Raw genomic sequence first — 20,758 nt, 5'->3', positions numbered from 1 at the left:
CCTCATAGCAAAGGTACTATCACTCCAGGACCCAAGGGTGACACATACAGTCCGTGGTTTAAGAGCACTTTATTATTGTTCTTAAGGCTACTTTTAAGTACAAAAAAAAAGATGGCCTGCCAAACCTTTTTTTTCTTCTTCTTCCAGGAAAAACAGGCCACAGAAAATGGTATATTACAGATTTACAAACATGGAGAGAACTGTCAGAACGCACTGCAGATGGCGTGGCTCTGTGAAGACCCTCACTGTGCTCCTCCTGAGGCCGGAGAGTATGTCCTTTCCCAGTGAAATGTTTGGTTTCCTGTTCCCGTCTGCCCGAGGCCCCTCCAGGTACTGCCTATCCCAGATAGGTCAGTGCACAGGGACCCGGCCGTCACACCACTGTCCCCTCCCCGAGCGATGACCTCGTTCACGGACAGCTGTCCGAGGAGCCAGTCTTCACAGAGCCCGCCGGCAGTGGGGTTGTTTCCTGTGGCGACGCTCAGTAGCCTGTAGCAGTAACAAACTAGTGGCTATTAAGGCAGATGCAGTGTTCTCATAGAATAACTGTGTTCCTGCACTTTTACAGACAAAATCTACGACAAAAAAAGATCAACTTTTTTTTCCAAACAAAAAAAATATGAATGATTACAATAGGAAAGGGAAAATTAAATAGCTACATATCATTAACAAATTAATTGTTCTTCAAAAAATACCTACAAATTTCTCTGTACATTCTTTACGCACAGCGTAATGATGGTCTTAAAGTTACCTATATAAAAAAAGTGTTCTCAACGATTTTTCCTACAGAAAATACGGGGCCTGAATGCGAAAGCCTGGAAGCCCAGTTAAGTGGGAGTGAAATGTGTGCAGGGGCGAGAGGACAGGGCTTTTCTTTCGCCTTTTCAAAGACCTGCAGCCACCCTGTGACCACAGCAAGAGCCAATCCTCAATCTTTTCCACCTGGTGCGAATTTTCAAAATGAACCAGCTCACCTGTATTTTTCTCATACTGAAAACCAGCCTCGAGGGCTCCCGTGAGTCCACAATGCCTTGCAGGTGAGGTGGTCACGCCAGCGTCACCTGGCCAGGTGACTTCTTAAACCCTCCAGTGAGCGAGGCTGGAATGTAGCCCAGGGGAGGGGCAAGGGGATAGACACGTGCGTTTACCAGAGAGAGGAGCAGCTGTCGAACATCCACAGCTGTGTCTGTCATGCTTTCTTCTTCACCTAATTTCTAGTTAGTAGCTATTACTATAGCAAACGATAATAAATGCAGTAATAACTGTATAAAGTCAGAGGAATGTATACTGCCTTGGCCCCAGCGTATGAGGAAGCACACAAAAGCGCATCACAGATTGTCAGAAATCTGCTGTTTAGCCAAGAGAGTTAAAGGAAGCAGTTTCTGCATGGAGGGAAGTTGGGAGACACAAACCCCACCTCCCCTGGGAGCTAGTAATAAGCAGACAGGGATGCAAAAAATAAATGATGCTGTCAGCCTGTAGCAAAAACTCCAGCATCCTACACCACGGCTGACCGACGACTCAACTGCCCGTCCCAGGGCCTGCCGGGGCCACTCGGCCCCCACTACTTGGGAGTAACGTGAATATCAAATACAAATCTTAGAGTACAACTGTACCAGCAGTAAGTATATCTAGGACTGTAACTGACAAAAATAAACTAATTCTCAATAGAAGCTAGTAAGTATTAAGGTTTGTGTTTACTGTCTATACAATTAATAGAAACCAGCTATTTTTCTCTTAAAACATGCATCGCATTTAAAGCACTACGGAACCTCCAACCTCAGCTCTAGTCTAACAAACTGCAGTGTTTAGAAAAAGTAAAATGCCCGTGATTGGTGGAGTCTGCAGTCCAGTTGCAAGCACCTGAAATCTAGAGAGAAAGACCTATAACCGGTATGAGACTTCCCCTTCCAAAGCTGTTTAGTCTAAAAACAACAACAATACACAAATGGTCAGAAATGTCATCCTTAAACCCTTTGTTTTTCAGCAGTTTGCCCTCAGTTAGCATCTCACATAAAGTTGTCAAGCAGGCAACTCTAGTCCCCCTCCAATAGTGCAAATCAGACACAACAGTCCTCTGTTCTCTTCAAGTAGACGCACACACACAAGCACACACGCGCGAGCTGGACCGAACAAGCCACGGAAGCTAAGCCGCACACACCTCGGTCTCAGAAGCAACTGCAAAAGCACAAAGCGTTTGGGTCACCAATGTCATGGCTTGTGACTGAGGAAGTGCGTGCCATGGAGTCCCGGCCCTGCTGGGGCAGCAGACCTGCATCAGAGGTTTCTTTGGTAACTGAGGCAGGAAGTTAGGATGCTACATGAGACAGATGTTCCACATGCCGTTCCTGCTATCGTTTTTGAGGGCCCTGGCGTACAAATACCAAGCAAGCACAAAAACAGAACAAAAATCCCAACGACATGGTTTTTGCGAATAAACCATCCCCTTCCCCCCACCCCACTCCCATGATTTTTTTTTTCCTGTTTTTTAAGCAATGACTGTTCAAAGCTCAGGCAAACCATGCAGATCAAGGTCTTGCTCGAGGGCGATGTTCCCTTCAGGAGACCACGGAGGGGGAGTGACTGTGGCTGACCATGTGAGCAGAGGGGCTGGCAGGCTGGCCCCTGCGTGAGGCCGACTCAGGGCTGCTGGACGCGCCGTCCTTGGCCGCCTTGATCTGAAGCCACGTGTCTCCCAGGGCTTTGGCAAAGTGGTCGTCCACGGAGCCCGTGATGGACACCGAGTTGGGCGCCGGCTCAGGCTCCTTGTAGTTCTTGCCCAAGCTCCTGCGGAAATGCTCCTCCACCACAGGGTCACAGGTGGCGGTGGCAGCTGTGGGGGAATGGGACAGTGGTCAGAGCTGGGATCTGGGGACAGAGGGCCCATCTCCACCCAGCTTAGCTGGACACTTGGGTACATGTCTCAACCTATAACCTGGCATCATGCCTGCCACCTGAGCTAGCTACGAGTTCAGAGAGAATGTGGCGTTAAGTGATGTAGAGCCTATTTTTACCCCAACTAGAGAGAGATCCTGAAGGTCAAAGCCAATGTGTGTCTTCCCTCCTTCCCACCCAAGCCAGGCACAATGCTAGGAGCATATGTGCTCCAAATATCCCACTTTCGGTCTTCTCAATTAGAAATAAGCTCCAGGACACCTAGAGGTTCCCGTCTACAGCATGAGCTAGGAGCAAGCAAACTCCGCTCGAAGCATGTTGACTGAGGAGGCCCAAGCCCACCTGGCCACCCCCACCCCAGGGACACTTACAGCTCGGGGCCCTCCGGTAGCTGGCTGGCCCGGCCACGCAGCCACTGTGCGCAATGGGGCAGTGGGAGAGGTTGCAGTTGCGGGCGCTGGCAGAGGCGCAGGTGATCACTGAAGGCCGGTTCTGGGGAGAGGAGGGGGACTGGCGTCAGCTCAGGCTTGGGAACACAGGAGTCGTACTGCTTCCCCAGCCCTCCCACAGCAGAGCGCCAAGTGCCACCCACCGCCTCGGGCCCCAAGTCCCCCGTCTGTCGGACTCCAGCTCCTGCATTCAGGACCCTCACCAGCACCCTCCACCACTCTGCTGTGAGCCTGGGGCCCCTCCTGAGGGAAGGCAAATCAAAGTCCCGTCCCTCAGCAGCCTCCTACTTCAAAAGCGGAGTCATGCTAAGGGACAGCAGCGAATCCAGGAGAGAGAGCCACCCCTGATCCTCCAGTTGAGGTCCCCATGTTGAGGTCCCTGCAGCAGCAGTCCTGCCTTATTAGTATGTGCGACTGTACCCCAGAGGTTCTCTGAATGGTCCCTGTACCCTTCAAACATGCAGTTTCTGCTTAGGCCAAAGCCAGCTCAAGTTGGTTTTTAATATGACCACACAAATGGAGACCGAAATGCAGGAAATACATCTGAGTATATGAATTACACGTGTACCACCGCTCACCCATCTGCTGTGCCGATGCTTTCCTTTCCCATGACAGCCACACTGTTTGCCAGGCAAACTCCACTCGCCCTTTAAAACCCTGTTCAAATACCATCTCTGTGAAGCCTTTTATGACCCGCCCCCCGCCCCGATTCAGCAGGTAAAGCAGCCTTCCAGGTGCACCCGCAAGACACCAGCACCTGCCGCCGCCTCTAGACCAAGCACACTTCAGAGCAGGGACCAGAGCTAGTTTCTAGATCCCCAGACCTTGGTGCAGCGCCTGCAGCAGAAAATATCTGAACCAAACAGCTTCCTCAGGCTCCAGCCAGGAAAGGCATCTCCTGCTAGCCCCGAGGTCAAGACTTAGATGACATACGCTGAGTTCCAAGACAACAAGTGAGGAACTGATTGAAGGGTCCACAGAGGGGACTGGCTTGTCCCCCCAGCCTTTCCTTTCACGAGTCGATCAGCAGCCAGTACACAGATACACTCAAGGCTTCACATCAAACCTTCTCATGATTGGAAATGAACAAGACTGACAAGGTGGAAAATATGCAATGACTCCATATCCAAAGTAATGACTCCAAAACAGGACTCCGAGCAGCAGGGGTCAACCAGGAACAAAGGGATTTAGAAATTTCATGCTTTTCCTTGGACTCCTTTTCTGTGCCTGGCTATCTACGGTCCCCACCCCCTGCACCTCTTCAACTCACCCACCCTCCCCTTAATATGAACCACCTGAATTTTGAACTCTCTTAAGATGGATTTGAGAATTCATTCTCCCATCTTAAGAAACATTTCCTTGCTCAAAAAAAAAAGACAAAAACACGTCTGTGATAAAGATCTGGATCTACTAGGAACTGGGATTAAACATAAGGGCCTGGGCTTGGGTCTAACAAGAAATTACATCTAAGATGGGGGAAGATGCAGCTTAGCAGCAGCACGTGAAAGAATTCAGAGTTTTATTAACAGCACAACTCATCAGTTGAGATGTTCCCTCGCAATAGGGATGAACAGCCAAAGACACAGCGTGGACAAAAACGGCAGAGATGAGAACGTGGCTTTGAGGCCAGGCAGACCCAGGCGAGTGCCACTCCTCAGGCAAGGGCCTACAGAAGGCTGAGCCTCCATTTGTTCCTGGACGAGGGGCCGGATGTGGAAGCCTGTCCCCTGGTCGCATGTAGGAGACCTGCTCATCAGGTGCTACTCAGACCGCACCTGGTGGACAACCTGCACCTCTGGAAGGACCTACTGAATCCCTGAGCCCATGATCGCCTCCCCTCCCCTCCCGGGGAGTGTGCCCTCCATCTACGAGGTAGGGCTAAGGCAGCCAGGTTCATAAGTGCCCTTGCCCCTTGGCCAGGTTGGAAATCTGAGCCAGGCTGGGGGCCAACTATTAAACCTGACTCATAAGAGATTCAGACTGACCTCAGGAGCTGTGGGACAGCCACGCTGGGCGTCTCAAAGCAGAGGGGAGAGGATGCCGAGACCCAGACAGGCACAGAGCCAAGGGAGGAAGGCGAGTCCTGCGCCCTCTCCTGCTCTCCCAGGCAAGGGCCAGCCCTTCCTTCCTCAGCCCGGCTGTACCCATGACCCTCCCAATAAAACTCCCTTCCTTTTGTGCTTAAAGCAGCTCAGGCTGGCTTCTGTTCCTTGCAACCAGAGTCCTGACCAACGCAAATGCCAGGAAGTAGGGATGTGTTTGGGGGAAGTGTCGCAGAACGGATTTAGGGAAGCTTAGACTGAATGAAGAGGAAAGTCGACATCCAGCCTGTATGCCGCTGCTTTTCAAAGGCAGGAGCGGCCACTCCAGGACAGAACGTGGCTCCTCCTAGTGGGGGGGAGCCCAGCAGGGCAGGACAGCCAATGTGGGGGCACTGTGAGAGATGACAACTGTAACCTGGCACTGGATCGTTCCTGGGACGCCTCCTGACCTGACCTGAGGCGGACACCTGCAGATGTGCAAATGGTCACTGTCTGGGCTTCCTCTCCTCCCCAAATCCAGACTGCAGGTGCTTTCCTGGGACACACAAACCACCTTTCTCTTCCGAGCTCAGGTCCAGTGTCTTGACCAAACTCTGGCTGAGTGCGAGCTGGGCTTGGGCGCCATGCACTCAACTGGAACAGACCTCACGCTCCCAGATGGTGGCTGCTGTGAGCCCACATGGCCCAACACCCCTCCCCCAACACCGTAATTCCCCAGATGGGGAAAAAGGCCAGAAACAGAGCACCTGCTGGAGGCTACACAACAAATTAGCAGCAGGGCCACTTGTCACCCAGCTCCATTCCCCCCTTGCCCTACCTGCTCTGGCTGGCTTAGGGGAAGAGCGTCCATATGAGAACAGTCGGGTGCTCACTGTCCCTTGGGTTTTACTATTTACTCTTTTCCAGTATCTCTCTGTTTGCTGCTGCTTTTGAGGCCACCCTCTTGGTATCTTTCGTACCATTCTTTAGAACACCCCACATCTCCAGAGCTGCCATTACCAAAACATAAAGTGGGGTGACACTTTCTGCAGCTTCCCCAGACATGCTGCCCTGGGAACTTTCCAGTCCCAGTTCCCAGAGTTCTGAGTCACACTTTCCAGCACGCAGAGGAAGGCTTCCCTGCACAGCCCGCCCTGCCTGCCTGCCACACCGCGCTCGGCTGTGCTCCGGAAGCCCCTCCCCACCCGCATCTCCCTCACTCAGAGCTGGGGTGACACGCACGCCTCCCCGCAGCAGCATCCCGACTGCTCACAAACGAAGCGGACTCCCAGAAATGGGTGGACGCCCGAGCTGCTAGAGAACAGGCGCTGTCACTCATCTCTGTGTCAATACAGCACCTGGCGCGGACTCAGTAAGTGTCCAAGCAGATGCCCAGGTTGTAGCCCACAGCCCAGGCCACGCCGCCCACACAGGAAGGAGCTTGAGGAATGGTTGCTGTGTGAACGAAATGTGCTGACCAGCAGTCAAGGTGAAAGGGCAGGCCGATAACCCTTTACCACTAACCCTAAAGTAAAGCTTAGGCCAGTGGCCACCATGTCGGGGAAGCCAGAGCCACTGTGCCCGTCCCAGGAAAGCCGTTGGCTTGTTCGATGGTCACTAGCCAGGAATCTCCTAAGAACACAGGTGGGAATTCAAGGTTCTAGAAAACCTGCTCACCAGCACACCTGATGGGCAGGGTCCTCTCCTGGAGGGCAGCTAGGTATATTTTAGGACAGGGCTAGGGAGACCACGGTAAGGACAGCAGCGAGGTCACTCCATCCAGTACACTTTTCACAAAGCAACTGTGAATAAAAACCAACCAGAAGAGCCTCAAAAGCCTTCACAGAAGCTCAAGGGCCCACCCTGATTTCTGGGAGGCACCAGAGCTTCCTCCCCGGCCACCTAGGCTCAGAGACAGAACCTCCCGGTGGCTGCCCGCCTCCCCCACCCCGCCCCCAGGGACTCCTGAGGCAGTGGCAGTGGCCAGAGGGCTGAATTCCGTGGATCTCCTGGAGATAAATTCCTTTCGTGCTTAAATCACCTCCACTGTGCCCGCCCCGCAGGAGCCTGTGGAGGGCACAGGGCTGGTCAGTCCCGGTAATGTTCAATAAATGAAGGGCAGTGGTAACTTTGGCCCCTGTTCTTATCAGAGTAAGTGGCTGCTGACCAATACTTTAATAGTTAAAATACCATAGTTGTTATTTGATTACCTATCTCATCTCCAGACTAAAACTGAATGCCACGTCTTGCTTGACTGCCTTCCAGCACACTTCCTTCTACGTAGTAGGTGTCTACCAGCTTTGCTGAATGAACGAATGAATGAAACACACGGGACCGTGATGCTGGGCTCCGAGGTGGGAAGCACACTGCTCTTCAGCCTCACTGGGAATCCCAAGGCCTGGCCTGCCCACAGGCAGCCATTACTGACCCGACCAGAAACACGCCAGGCAGTGCGGGCTGGGCTGGGCTGGGCGCAGCTGGACAGGTGGAGCGGCTGCCAGAAGCCCGGCCTCAGGCAGTGGGATGAGCCCATCAGTGGTGTACTGGGGGGCTGCTTGGGGGGGCCTGGAAGCTGTGGCCTGGCCGCCTGCTTCACCCAGCACATGCTCTGCTCACTGCCAGCAAGTCTCCAGCAAACAATGACTGAGGACCTATTAGGTCACAGAGCCCAGAGGCTGAGAGAGAAGGGCCACGGGCTAATGCAGTGATTCCAAACCCAATGTTAATGCCTCCTTCTCTTACATATTTCCTCAGGAACCCCATTTTTAAAAGATTTTTTTTTCCTACCAAGCAAACTGGTACTTATTAAATAACCTAATTTTCTTATTTTCCTTGAATGAAACACATCCCCATCGGCCAATCACAGGTTCCTGGCCAGCATGAGCTAATAACCATTGTGACCATTCACCTCCTAGGATTCCAGCCCGAAGCAAAGCAAGCCGACATTCAGCCACCCGTGACCTCACAGCGGGTACTGCATGATTGCCGTTAGGGTCATTACACTCATCCTAACAGAGACCACCAAGGAAGACTGCTGGAAACACAACCAACCTGGACCCCTTTAGCAAAGACACCAAACCTCACAGACATTCAACACCTCGTCCACGGCGGTTAGTCCTACGAGGTGAGGCCCAGCAGGTCTAGGGAGGCACTGAGATCGAGCTGGTATTTGGTAAAAGCATCCCTCCCGCTGTCGCTGCTGCGGCTCCCGTCCCACGCGCAGAGCCAAGGCCGAGGACAGACTCACCCACCGCCTCTCCCCACCTCCCCACGGCCTCTGCGCGGCGCTCTTCCCCCAGCCCGCAGGCCCCAAGCCCCGAACCCTCCTGGATAAAATACCTGCTGCCGCTCCACCGGGGTCAGCGTGGGCGAGATGCCCGCCGGCCTGCTGGCATCCATGCTGTTCTTGGTCAGTGCGAGGGGCTGCTCCATGCTGAGGCTGGGGAGGGACGTGTACAGGTGGTTGCCGTGCAGGCTCATGGTGGGGGCCACGGCCCGCTCGATGGGGCTGCGGCTGCGCTCCCGGGGGTCTTTCCGGCAGTCTCCATTGGCAGTCTTGTTCCTGAAAGAGGAATGGCTCAGCTGAGAATGCCGCATCCCGCGAGTGGCGCCGGGGACACGGCCGTGTGCCGAGCCCTTCCCGCAGATTATTTAATTCTTTACCTTGCTGTGGATAAGTATTACTTCCTCCTCATCGCCCCCGTTTTCTGAGGCTCGGGTCAAATAGCTCACCGACCAGTAAGCTGCGCTCTGGAGCCCAAAGTGCCCCATGCAAACCTTGAATAGAGCCCCCCTCACGCCACTACCAACGATTTCTTCACCTATGTGCACACTTCTTAAATTACATAACTGTCTAACCACTACGCTGTATACCTGAACTACTATAAAATATTAAATGGCAACTGTAATTCAAAAAATAAAATTTAAGTTTCCTTCTAAATTTGGATAAAACAAATTTATTGTTTGATAAGCTACGTAAATTGCTCCCCCGACACAATCCCCCCTCCCCCGCGATGTCTGAAAGCCATTTAAAGAATGAGGCAAACCCAGGGCACAGACTGATGAGCTGCTCAGAATTCCCCTCTGTCTGACTCGGACGCCAGTGTATTCAACCGGGGTTAACTGAGCCCCTATTTTGTGACAGTTACAGAAAGCAAGACACAGTGCTGCCGTCTCACAGGGCACAGGTGGGTAGCACATGCCAGAGAGGCTGGCGGGAGGCTGAAGGAGCAGCCTAAGCTCAGGCAGCATCTGTCCCAAGGTCAAAGCCACCAGTCCGTACACGCGGCCCACCCACCCCTCACACTGATGTGCATGGGGCACCTGAATGCTGGCAAGTCGAGCCACGCGTATTAACTTGGCTGAGCCTCCAGGGGCCAACCCCGAGGCCCGGGACTCAGTCACCACGTTCCAAGGGAAAGGGGCTCCCAAGGACAGCGGTGAGGTGTCTGCAATGCCACCTGTGCTCCTGAAGACCCACTCTGCGCCCACACTGCGAGGGGGAGCAGGGAAGGGACTTTGGGGGACGCAAACCAGAAAAACAGTCAACCAAAAACATGACGCAGTGGGGCATCACGGAGCAGACGCCGAAAAAGACAGAAAGAAACGTCTGAAGAACTCGCTGGTTAATTTTAGTAAAATTATACATTACTCACATTTCCAGCTCATTTTCCTAGTTCCTGGAGCTTAAAGACAGACATTGTTTTCCATGTTCCCCCCGAGTGAATCATACCCCGGGCTCCACTGCCTCCCAGAGCATCATGTGCTCCCAAGGCCAGCAGACCCAAACCACACGCTTCCTGCCTGGGTGATCGGAGCGGCCTCCGTGGAAACAGCTGCGGCCCACTAGGGCCTAACGGGCTCGTGTGGCGGGACACCGAGGACCATGGTGCCGCGGCAGCTCCAGGGCCCCCTGGCCCCTCCTGGGACCTCCCACTCGCCCTGGGGAGGACATTCCCACTGCCAGCTATGGAAATGGAAGGCAGAGGGTGGGGGGGGGGGGCAAAAGTAAAGAGATGGTAAAAAGAACGTCACCCACTATACTTTCCTTCATGACAAAGTGTCCAGGCCACAGACTCCTACTTACTCTGCCCTCTCTGAGCTGAGAAGCCAGAAATGCCTACAGGGTTGGGGAAAAGTCCACGAGAGTCTAAGCAGTGACGCTGAAAGAGCCCACACAGCAAGTGTGCTGCGCCCACGGGGTCCCCATTAGAACGCGAGTTCCCGCCCTTAACACCAGGAGCTCTGAGTTGACGCCGACGGGAAGGCGCTGCAGCAGCGGACTCGCTCAGGCCTCAGCTGAGTTCCACTGACTACAGACGGCTATGAACTAACCCAATGTCGAGTCTGAATTTGTCCGGGGGGGAGGGGATATGGGGTGAGGCGTCGTACTTCATGCCTTCAAGGAAATATTCTGGGATCCTGGGGTCCCGTGGGACCCCGTGCTGTAGGCACCAGGCAGTCTCAGGGCAGGTCCCCCGGCCCAGGTGAACGAGGCAAGGGCCAGCTCAGCCCTGCCTCTCCCCCACCCAGCTCCCGGGATGCGCAGAACACCCCTGAGGTGACAGCAGTCCTGCCGGACACCAGACCACACCTGGCTGCAGTGAACTGAAGGGGTGAGTAGTGGGGAGGCCAGGAGGGAGCAGGGGCCCTGGACAGCCACAGCCAAGACCGTCCTCCCTCCAGCTCAGGCCCCCTTCCTTCTCCCGTCTCATTCCTGCACAAGCATTTGCCCTCTGGGAACCTACAGCAGAGTAACACACCTTCACAGCCCAACACTGAATACTAACAAAGTTGTTAAAGCATCTTTACTTTTCACAAGCTTCCTCAGAGAATGCTCTTAATGCCACTGAACTGTGGCTAAAAATGGCTACAATGTCATGCATACTTTACCACAACTAAAAATAACAATTTTTAAATTAAAAATAAAAAGCACCCCCATGACCATCACTTACAGAGCCCTCAGGATATGACGTGCAGCGGCAGGTGGCACTGCCCAGGTTTACAGAAAAGAGGGCCAAGGTGAGGAAGAGAAAGGGCCTAAGAGCCAGATGGAAGCAGGATGTCGCCAGACACACCCTGAAACTCAGCTGTTCTCACCCCGAGCCCCTGCGACACACCTCCGCATCACCCCCCAAGCTTCCAGGAGGCCTTCCCTGACCCCGCAAACTGCAGGGACAGAGGTAACAGTGGGGACCTGGACACGAGGGGAGGCACCAGCCCCCCAAGGCACCCCCCCACTTAGTTGCGTCTGCCTTACTGTCTGAATCAGCCAGCTTCGCGGGGCTGTTCCCAGGGGCACGTCCAGCCTCCCCAGGGGGACCAGACGCTCTGGAGGCCCGCACCTGCGAGCTCTGCCCCCTCTCCAGTGCTGGGCCCAAAACTGAGCACACAGCGGCGTGTTAACTATCCATTGAATAAGTGAATTATTAAAGTACATGACTATGTGTGAGTCTAGTTAACAGCATTTATGGTGAATGAAAAGGGAATTAAGGACATTTCAGAGGAGATTTCCAGCAGGAAAGACTTCTTTTTGTGAAAAAGAATTCAGGGAACATTTAAACATCAGGTAGCAATGGTAGTGAGATGTTCTCTCCCTTTACGTACATTCTCCAGCTATTGTTTTCGCCCCCCCACTTCTAAATGTCCCCCAGTTTGTCCAAACCTCACGCTCACGGGATGCACACACCACCCCCTCTTTCTCCTCGCGAGCAGGATAAGCCAAGCAAGAGGATGCTGGGGTTTGTCTCCAAGGCATCCTAGTCCAGTCTCATCACTCCTGAGTACCCATGTCAGACGGGATGGGGGGAAGGGGGGACAGCACCACCAGGGTGCTGTGACAGAGGGGAGCCTGATACCGATGACGTTCGCATGCGGAGGTGCTGGGAGGTGGGGCAGAGACGCCCGCCAGCGTAAGAGATGGCAAGCTCTGCGTCACGGGCAGGAGAACATTGGGAAGCCCTGGCATCCAGGGCGTCCCGACGACACGGAGCGACCCAGGGCGCTCTGCTTCCATGACGCTCATCCTGGTCAGCAACAAAAAGGGGGCAGAGACTGCCTCTCCCTTAAACGCAGGGAATGACTGTTGCATAAGACAACTATCATCACTTCACCACAAATAATCAACAGTCATAGCCCTACCACCATCAAAGGCTCAAGGGGACCCAACCTGAGTGCGAAGGACAACGCAACCGGCCAATTCCAGTTGCCACAGCTACCCACCCACGTAACATTTCCCCCATTTTAACTCCCATCATCCCCCTGCTGCTAGTTCAGCTTTCAAAAACCAACTACACGAACTAAGCAATACCCCATTTGCTCAAACACGTGACTTGTGACCTGCGGTCCCAGTGAGAAAAGCATACGCCATGCAATATTGCCTCAGAAAGTAGTGTTCAAAAATAATGCATTAAAAGTTGGGGGAATCAGCCCTGGCCTGTTTGGCTCAGCGGTTAAAGTGTTGGCCTGTGGACCGAAAGGTCTTGGGTTCGATTCCCGGTCAAGGGTACGTACCTGAGTTGTAGGTTTAATCCCTGGCCCCAGTCAAGGAGCGTGTGGAAGGCAACCAATCAATGCATCTCTCTCACACTCATGTCTCTCTGTTTCTGTCTGTCTCTCTGTCTCTGTCTCTCTGTCTCTCTCTCTCCCCCCCCCACTCTCCCTAAAATAATAATAATAATAATAAATAATAATAATGGAAAAATATCCTCAAGTGAGGGTTAACAATAAAAAAAGTTGGGGAATCCCTGGAAGCAAATTATTTATCTTACCTTTACTATCATACATGCCAGATCGCATGCTACACACACCTCATTACCTTATTAAATCCACCACACTGCTGCAAAATACGTATCATCACCCCCATTTTACAGATGAGTAAACTGAGGTGCAGAGAGGTTGAGTAAGTTATCTGAAGTACTAAGATTCTAATTTATATGTGACCCATTCCAAAGCCTTTCTTTTTCACATTCCCCTCTTAAGAGTGAGGTTGAGTAAATGACAAAGACCTATGTACCTACCACCCAGAGCTGAGCAATGAAGCCACACCATTGTATCTGCTTCAGACCTTTCCTTCCCTCCTAAAGGAAATGCTGGCCGTGACCAAAGCAGCAGAACAGGGCAGACACAGCCGCAGCCCCTCCTTCCCACCCTCCCCAGGCCCATGGCCCCTATTCACCCACAGATGTACTCGCCACCATCCAGTATTGGGGGATATTCTTCCTATCTGTGAATATATCTATAAATAATACGAAGCACATTTTAAATTCACATCACGGTATCACACTGTATGTTCTGTCCTAAAACCATGCTTTCGCCCCTCCCCTGGTTCTGGGGCTCTACCATGATCTGGCCTAGAGATCTAGTGGATGCAGCTCACTTCCCGGCTCCTTCACACGAACACACCACAGTTCACTTACTCACGCCCCTAGTGACAGGTATCTGAACAGTCTCTGGTTTTTTCCTGCTGTACACAGCCCCGCAGTGTTTATATCTCTGCACATCTCTCCTGTGCCTGGTGCAAGGTTTCTGAGCGCCTCTCAGGTAGACATCTAGAAGTCACAGTGTAACTGAGGAGATGTCCATATATTCATTAATCATTCTACCTTCTTATTTAAATTGCTTTTAATTTGTTTTGGCTTGAACTATGCCCCCCAAAGATGTTGAAGTCCTAACTCCCTGCCTGCAAATGTGATCTTACTTGGAAACGGAGTCCTTGCAGATAATAAAGTTAAGATGAAGTCATTAGGGTAGGCCCACATCCAATATGATCGGTGTCCTTGTAAAAAGCAGAAATTTGGATAGAGTCACAGGCATGTACAGAAGAAAAATGATGTGAAGACACAGGGAGAATGCCATCTTTAAGCCAAGGAATGCCTGAGGCCACCGGAAGAGAAAGGCCTGGACCAGACTTTCCCTCACTGCCCTCGGAGGACACCAACCCTGCTGACGCCTTGTTCTAGAGCTTCCAGCCTCCAGAACTGAGGGACAATACATTCCTGTTGTTTAAGCCACTCACACTGGGGTACGTTGTCACGGCAGCCCTAGCAAACTAATAAAATTTTCATGTTTTTTGTTTTTTTAACCCCATTGCTTTATACACTTTTGGATACTGTCCACACCCATGTTTTTTTCTACTTTATTTGTATTAATCCTGCCCTCCCTCCCAGAATTTTTTAGAGTTTCTTCTGGACACTTTCAAAGAGGTCCCTAAGGTCCACTGGACCTCAGGTGTCCCTGTCGTGCACACCTGCCACCATGAGGAATGTTTCATAAGCACCGAGAGATGCCAACAGGAGTCGAGACCAGTGTGTGTGAGGCCAGGCCTGCCAATGAGAAGGTGGAGGGCCAGCTGCCCCGACTTCTCCTCTAAGTGCAGTTCAGAGGCAGGAAAAGGCACACCCACTGGCCCCCACATACAGGAGGGAAGCAGCTTGTCGGCCAAGTTATCACCCAAAACCTTTAGGCTCAGGGTCATTTCGAATGGATGAATGAATGAATGAGCCAGCAGATCTTTTCATTATTCCAGCACTGATGGGCCCGTCGATAGCAAACACCCCGAGACCACGGGCCAACTGTGAGTTCTGCCCACCTCTCTATTCAATGCCTGGGCCAACCCTTGGAAGCGCCCACCACCATTCCCGTGGCACACGGAGGGAAGGGGTAGTTGAGAATGAGACACTCAGCCCAGTCACATGGCTGGTGGGTGGTGGTGGGCGGGGAATCAAATCTGGTCAGCCCTTCCTCTTCTGCCGAAACTGCCTGTGAGGGTTTCAGAAATAGCACATCTCTGCAGTGCCAGAGGGCGCGCCAACAATACTGGGCAGTGCAAGAGTAAACACGTAACTGACGTGGCCCCTTCTCGGTAACTGAGCCCAGGGTTTCCAGTGAAAGCCCTCTCAGTAGTGAGTGGCGCTGAATCGGCACAGCCCACGTGTCCGTGCATCCTCCAGCCTCCGCGACTCCCGACCTCCCTCCGCCCTCCCTAGCAGTCCAGCCCTACCTAGCGCTCGGTGTGATACGCCCCTGCCACTCGCCCTCCTCTCTCCGAGAGGAAGGAGCAGGGGAAGTGGGCCTGCTTTCCTAGCGCACATTACTGTGCAGATGTGTGCAAGGCACCCAGGGGCGCCCAGGAAACCTGCCGCGCATCTGGCAGCACAGGGTGGTCAGTCACTACGTAAAGCTCCCAGATAACCCAAAAGTGAGCCTCAGAGATAAAACACTGTCAAACCATTTTAGTTAGCAACCCGTCTGAAACATCCTTCAATGTATTCTTTCCCGTCTTGGTGATTCAGGGTCTCTATCATAAACACTATTCCCAGACGAGAAGCAGCAGGCCCCCGGGCCGGCCTGTCCGCTCGCACCGAGCCCTCACAGTGCCCCGCGGCCTGCGACCTCTGCCAGCTCCTCGCTGTGCTCTGGTTTCCTCCCTTGGTTAGCGTAGGGTCATTCCCGGAGCACAAGTGTCTACCACGGCCGGTACCCCTTACCTTTCCCTTCTCACCATGGGCCAAAACGCCAGGCAACCAGGTTTGCTAGAATGACTGGTCAAGGAAGAGTCCACAGGCTCTGAGGGCCTGCAGCACCTCCCAGGGCCAACTCTTCCCATCTCAAGTCCGGCACCCAGAAATCTTATTTGCCTGGGAAAGGAGGGCCTTCTAGACCTGCAGCCGATACAGAAGCAAGACTCGCCCACAGTGTCGGCCGGCAGAGCAGAGCTCTTACATGTTGCTGGGAGACTCACATTTCTGAATTGCTCAACTCTATGTTAAAAAAAAAATTTAAAAAAATTGCTCAAGCAGTTTTCTTTGACTACAACTGTCTGCACATGTTTTCTATCATTAGCTGAGACAAGAGGAAAAACTAAAGTTTGAGAAAAGAGGGCAACCCCGAGAACATGATTGGTAAAGCATCTCGTCCGCCGCCCATGTTAGCACCTGAGACCACGACGGCACTGGGTTTCCTCCCCCGTGGGCCGGGCCCCGGGACTCGCTACAACAGGCAGGCGCCCACATGCGCACCAAGCGCTGCTCACAGACAGGGCGGGTCACACGCCCCACATGCGTCCACTCAGTTTCCACATGAACGGAGATGTTGCTGAGACTCATAAATTAATTTAAAATTCCTACTGCTCCTAAATTTGCAGTCATTTTTGTCATTATGTGTTCCCTCAATGAGTGATGTAGAAAAATACAACCACCATTATATTTTTGGCATTAAACAGAGTCCTCCCACCAGAGAAGGGATGGGAAACATTATGTCTTCCTTCTGTAACCCAGCCACAGTGTCTGAGGTGGGCAACGGCCTGCTTCTCAGCACAACAGCGGACATGCCAACATGGTGATAGTCTGCTCGGCTGTCCGCTAAGGACCACTTGAGACAGCTGGTGGAAGGAGAAGCAAAGGGATTTGCCCAAAGAGATCGTCCAGAGCTGGCTTTCAAATGGACAGTGTCTGCACCAGCTCTGCTGGGGGTGCCCAAAATCTCAGTCTTCCTGCTGCTCCCCCGGCCGCCACCAGCCCTCAGTCTGATTGTAAGATCCACGGGCAAAGGCTTCCTTGTGCCAGGAGAGCGTGGAACCAGCTGCTCAGGAAGGCGCAAGATGCAATCATTCCCTTTCTTAATCATTCACCAACCGAGCCGAGACTCAGAAGACCAGTTACTTTCTAGACAGGCCCAGAATGAAGCCGCCCAGGGAAAGGGGCTCTGTGCGCAGTGCACTGCCCAGACGTTCCCATGGTCAGGGTCTACCACAGTGCCTGGCACTCAGTAATTTATGCACGGAACCATCCAAAAGCAACCACTTCTTAGGAAAAAACAGCACCAACTGGTTTGAATAAGACAGAGGAACTCATGAAGCTCCAGGACAGCACCTGGCTGAGGGGGTACAGGAGAAACGACTCCGGCCATCGCAAACCCTCCAGAAAGTAATGGTCTGCAAACTCCTTCAGTCGTCCTTTCGGCTTTCATCCCGGTTCGGTGCCGAGCCAGCTTTCATAATTCCATTCAAATTCTTTTGAAGGCTCACTCTTAGCTTTTACTCCACATTTTGCAGCAAAATGCTGGAAAACATTATAAAAGCGTCAAGGTTGGATGCTTTGTCCTCCTCGCAGGAAAAGAGCTTCACGGTGAAATGCCTGTGAATAAAGGAGGGGGTGGCGGCCCTGCAGCGCCCCTCAGACGGCCGCACACCCGGGCTCTTCCTTCCTCTCTAAGCAACTCGCTCAACTATTGAAAAGCTTCACTGAAATGTTCTTCCTCGTAATGGGTGAAATCTGCTTTTCAGCAGGACTCTTGGGTCAAAGGTCAGCCCTTTGGAAAAAGGCAATGAAATCGTAGTTCTTCTTCCAACTACTAGACAGCTGCTTCTATGTCAGCCCTGCCAAGCCCAGAATTCTCACCAAATGAGACTCCCTCCAAACAACCCTAATACCAGACCCCCGTCCTGTCAGCCACCTCCGCATGGTCTCCAAACTAACATTCTTCTTCAAGTGTGGTGCCCAGAACTAGGAGTACTACTCCAGATGTAATCTAAAGAGCAGAGCACACCAGAAAATATCATTCCCTTCCATTTATGGTAGCTTATTTCTGGACCAAAAATCAGGGCATACGGTCTAATTGGTAAACACTAAAGTAAACAAAACAGAACATTCAAAATCAGGATTATTCCAGGACCTGCGTCAACTAGAACTACACCGTCAACAGCACCACTCAAGGTGCCAATAGTGACTTCTGCAGCCCTGTCATACAGTGAGCGTGGCCACCTAAAATCCACTTACTTGGTTTTTTCCTTTCAATTCAGCTCTATCTGTGACCCCATATTGGCTAGAGATATAAATGAGTTACTACATATATCTGCCTCACACGTGCATGCATATCAGAAACAAACTATCCAGTTTCCTTCCTGTGCCATCTGGTTTGTTGCAATTCCCCCCTCCCCTCCCCTGCAGGCACCCAGACACGACCTACACCATCCCATTCCTACACCTGACCGAAAGGAGCCCTGATGGGGTGGTAACCAGTTTGTTTTGTGGACTTGTTGATATTAGAGGATAACCTCTAACTCAGTACATTTATTCAACACTCAGCAAAAATTAGAAAGCCAGTTTTTCTTTTATAACTACCCGTCTACCCTGACTGGCATCAGAAACGTGGCAGGCAAAATTAAATTATTGAGTTAAATTACAATTATGCTAAAAAGTTTGTCAGTCTAAGTATTGAGTATATAAAGTGGTTAAATGGTCATCTAATAAAAGACAGTGAGTCATCTACCAAATATTCTTTAAAGTAGTTAATTATTGTAATTATTAATTATAAAATTATTGTTAAAGGACCTTCCGTCCGAGAGCAAACTATGTAGTGCACGAATTCCCTCTGAGCATCAGGCAGTCTCTGAGCTGAACTCCATCTTTCCAAAAACTAGAGGAAAAGGTTGGCTAAACTAATTTTTCTTTACTTAGATTACATGATAGGAGCTGCTCTGAATTACTTAATGATTATTTCAAGGACCTCCGGGTGCTTAAAAAGGCTTCTAACATACTGACAACGGACAGACAAATTACCAATTGATCTCTATTCTTAAAGCAAAGTTCCCAAGGAACCCCCCCCTCCAAAAAACAATACTGATGACCTACTTCATTTTTCTCCGAGTTATAAAATACAATTATTCTCTCATTTTCAAACTCTTCATAGAATTCAGAGCTGACTTTCCCTAAGCTGTCTGCTTAGCTTCACTGTAACATCTCTAACATCCAAGTAGTCCCCTGGCTATTAAAATCATACTTGGTCCAAAACCTGGAACCCTGGAAAAGAGGGAGAAAAGATACTTAGGGGAACCTGAGGATTCCATTTAACCCTGAAATGGCATTTTCTCCCCAAACCCTGAGTTGGTGATTCTAAAAATACCTTTAGAAAAAAAATCCAGGACCACCATCCCTACACCCTAAAGGCCATACACGTTTCATTTTCACAAGCAAGGACTTCCAAAACCAAATGGTAATGGTGAGTGAATCCTAACTAGCCTTGAAGTTAAAATTATCACCCCAAGAGTCATCACACTGGGACTCTGTATTATTAGACCAAATAACACATCCTCAGGGAGCTGAACTGACCCCCAAAATGCTCACTTCCTCCTTGTACCTGTGCGTAGCTCACCCTGGCTGAGTGTGGGAACACGAAAGCTTAACCCTGCCTCTGTTCTTCTGGGTAATAGACTCACTATTGTTTATTCAGTTGAACTAAATAAAGTTAATCATTAGTCCTAAAAAGGAATTTTAATTTATTTTTTACGGTGGTAAAATACACATAAAATTCACCACTGTGGTCATTTTTAAGTGTACAGTTCAGCGGCATCAAGTACATTCACGCTGTTCTGCAACCATCACCACCATCCACCTCCAGAGCTTTTCCATCTTCCCAAACTGAAACTCTGTCCCCACGAAACACGAACCTCCGTTCCCCCTCCCCCAGCCCCTGGGAACCACCACCCTACTTTCTGTCTCTAGGAATCTGACTCCTCACAAAGTGCAATCATACACTACTTGTCCCTCACTCAGCATAATGTCCTTAAGGTTCATCCATTCTACAGCCCGGGTCAGGATTCTCTACCTTTTTTAAAGCTCAGTAATAGTCCGCTGTGTGTACAGACCACATTTTGTTTACCTGGATGTGGTGATGGACATTCGGGTTGTTTCCACCCCTTGGCTTTTATGAATAGCGCTGCTGTGAACACGTGTGTACGAATATCTCTTCGAGTCCCTGCTTTCAATTCTTTTGGGTCTATACCCACAAACAGACTTGCTGGATCGCATGGTAATTCTACGTTTCATTTTCAGCCCTTAGAAGTTCTGACAAATCATTGGCAGTAAGGCCGGTTGGCACTACAGGACACATCTTTCACTGCATGTTTTGTCCCTCCTTACTAGAGAAAAAAGAAAAGGTTTCCAAAAGGATGGGTCTGACCCCACAACAACAACAAAAAATGCCAAGTCTTTGTAAACACGGTCCAAGTGGTTCATGAGAGAAATGCTCATGAATAATGTAAACATTTGACATAAAAGTTAAATAAACAAAGAACATCCATCACTCAGTTCACTAAATTCAGCAAACACAGGCACACGGTCAAGGATGTTGCAATCAACAGTGAGCACGGTGGCGACTCACAAGCTACATACTTGCGGTTCTCATTTCTCACCATGGGCCTTTAAAAATTACTTCAAGTCATCAAGGATGGCTAATGCTAATAACATGTAGTAACAACTACCATTCGTATAACATGAGCGTAGAGTTTTACAAAGCGCTCTGCACATACGTGATCGTTAACAGATCTCCAATGTGCAGCTCCCCCGCACTGCCCAGAATATGTTTCTCAAATGATGGGACGAAAGGCCTGTGGCA

At 51.1% G+C, this 20,758-nt stretch overlaps 1 protein-coding gene and 1 long non-coding RNA gene across 2 annotated transcripts in view; one reads left to right on the top strand and one right to left on the bottom strand.

The window, feature by feature from the left end:
- Window positions 1-53: 53 nt before the first annotated feature.
- VGLL4 (vestigial like family member 4) overlaps window positions 54-20,758 on the bottom strand; it is a 72,156-nt gene continuing 51,451 nt past the window's right edge. Inside the window, exons 3-5 of the mRNA XM_016209930.2 lie at window positions 8,705-8,927; window positions 3,267-3,387; window positions 54-2,833 (exon numbers count right to left, since the gene is read on the bottom strand). Of these exons, the coding sequence (XP_016065416.1) occupies window positions 2,559-2,833; window positions 3,267-3,387; window positions 8,705-8,927 (619 nt within the window). The 3' untranslated portion in view covers window positions 54-2,558. The remainder of the gene's footprint in view (window positions 2,834-3,266; window positions 3,388-8,704; window positions 8,928-20,758) is intronic.
- LOC148091442 (uncharacterized) lies at window positions 6,776-8,749 on the top strand. The gene is made up of 3 exons (XR_015715714.1): window positions 6,776-6,854; window positions 7,591-7,719; window positions 8,281-8,749. It is a non-coding gene; the product is annotated as an uncharacterized LOC148091442 (long non-coding RNA).

The sequence above is a fragment of the Miniopterus natalensis genome, chromosome 15 (assembly GCF_054644295.1).
Source record: "Miniopterus natalensis isolate mMinNat1 chromosome 15, mMinNat1.hap1, whole genome shotgun sequence".
Classification (NCBI taxonomy): Eukaryota; Metazoa; Chordata; class Mammalia; order Chiroptera; family Miniopteridae; genus Miniopterus; species Miniopterus natalensis.
The sequence above is the reverse complement of the archived record's forward strand: the minus strand, read 5'-3'. Positions and strand labels throughout refer to the sequence as shown.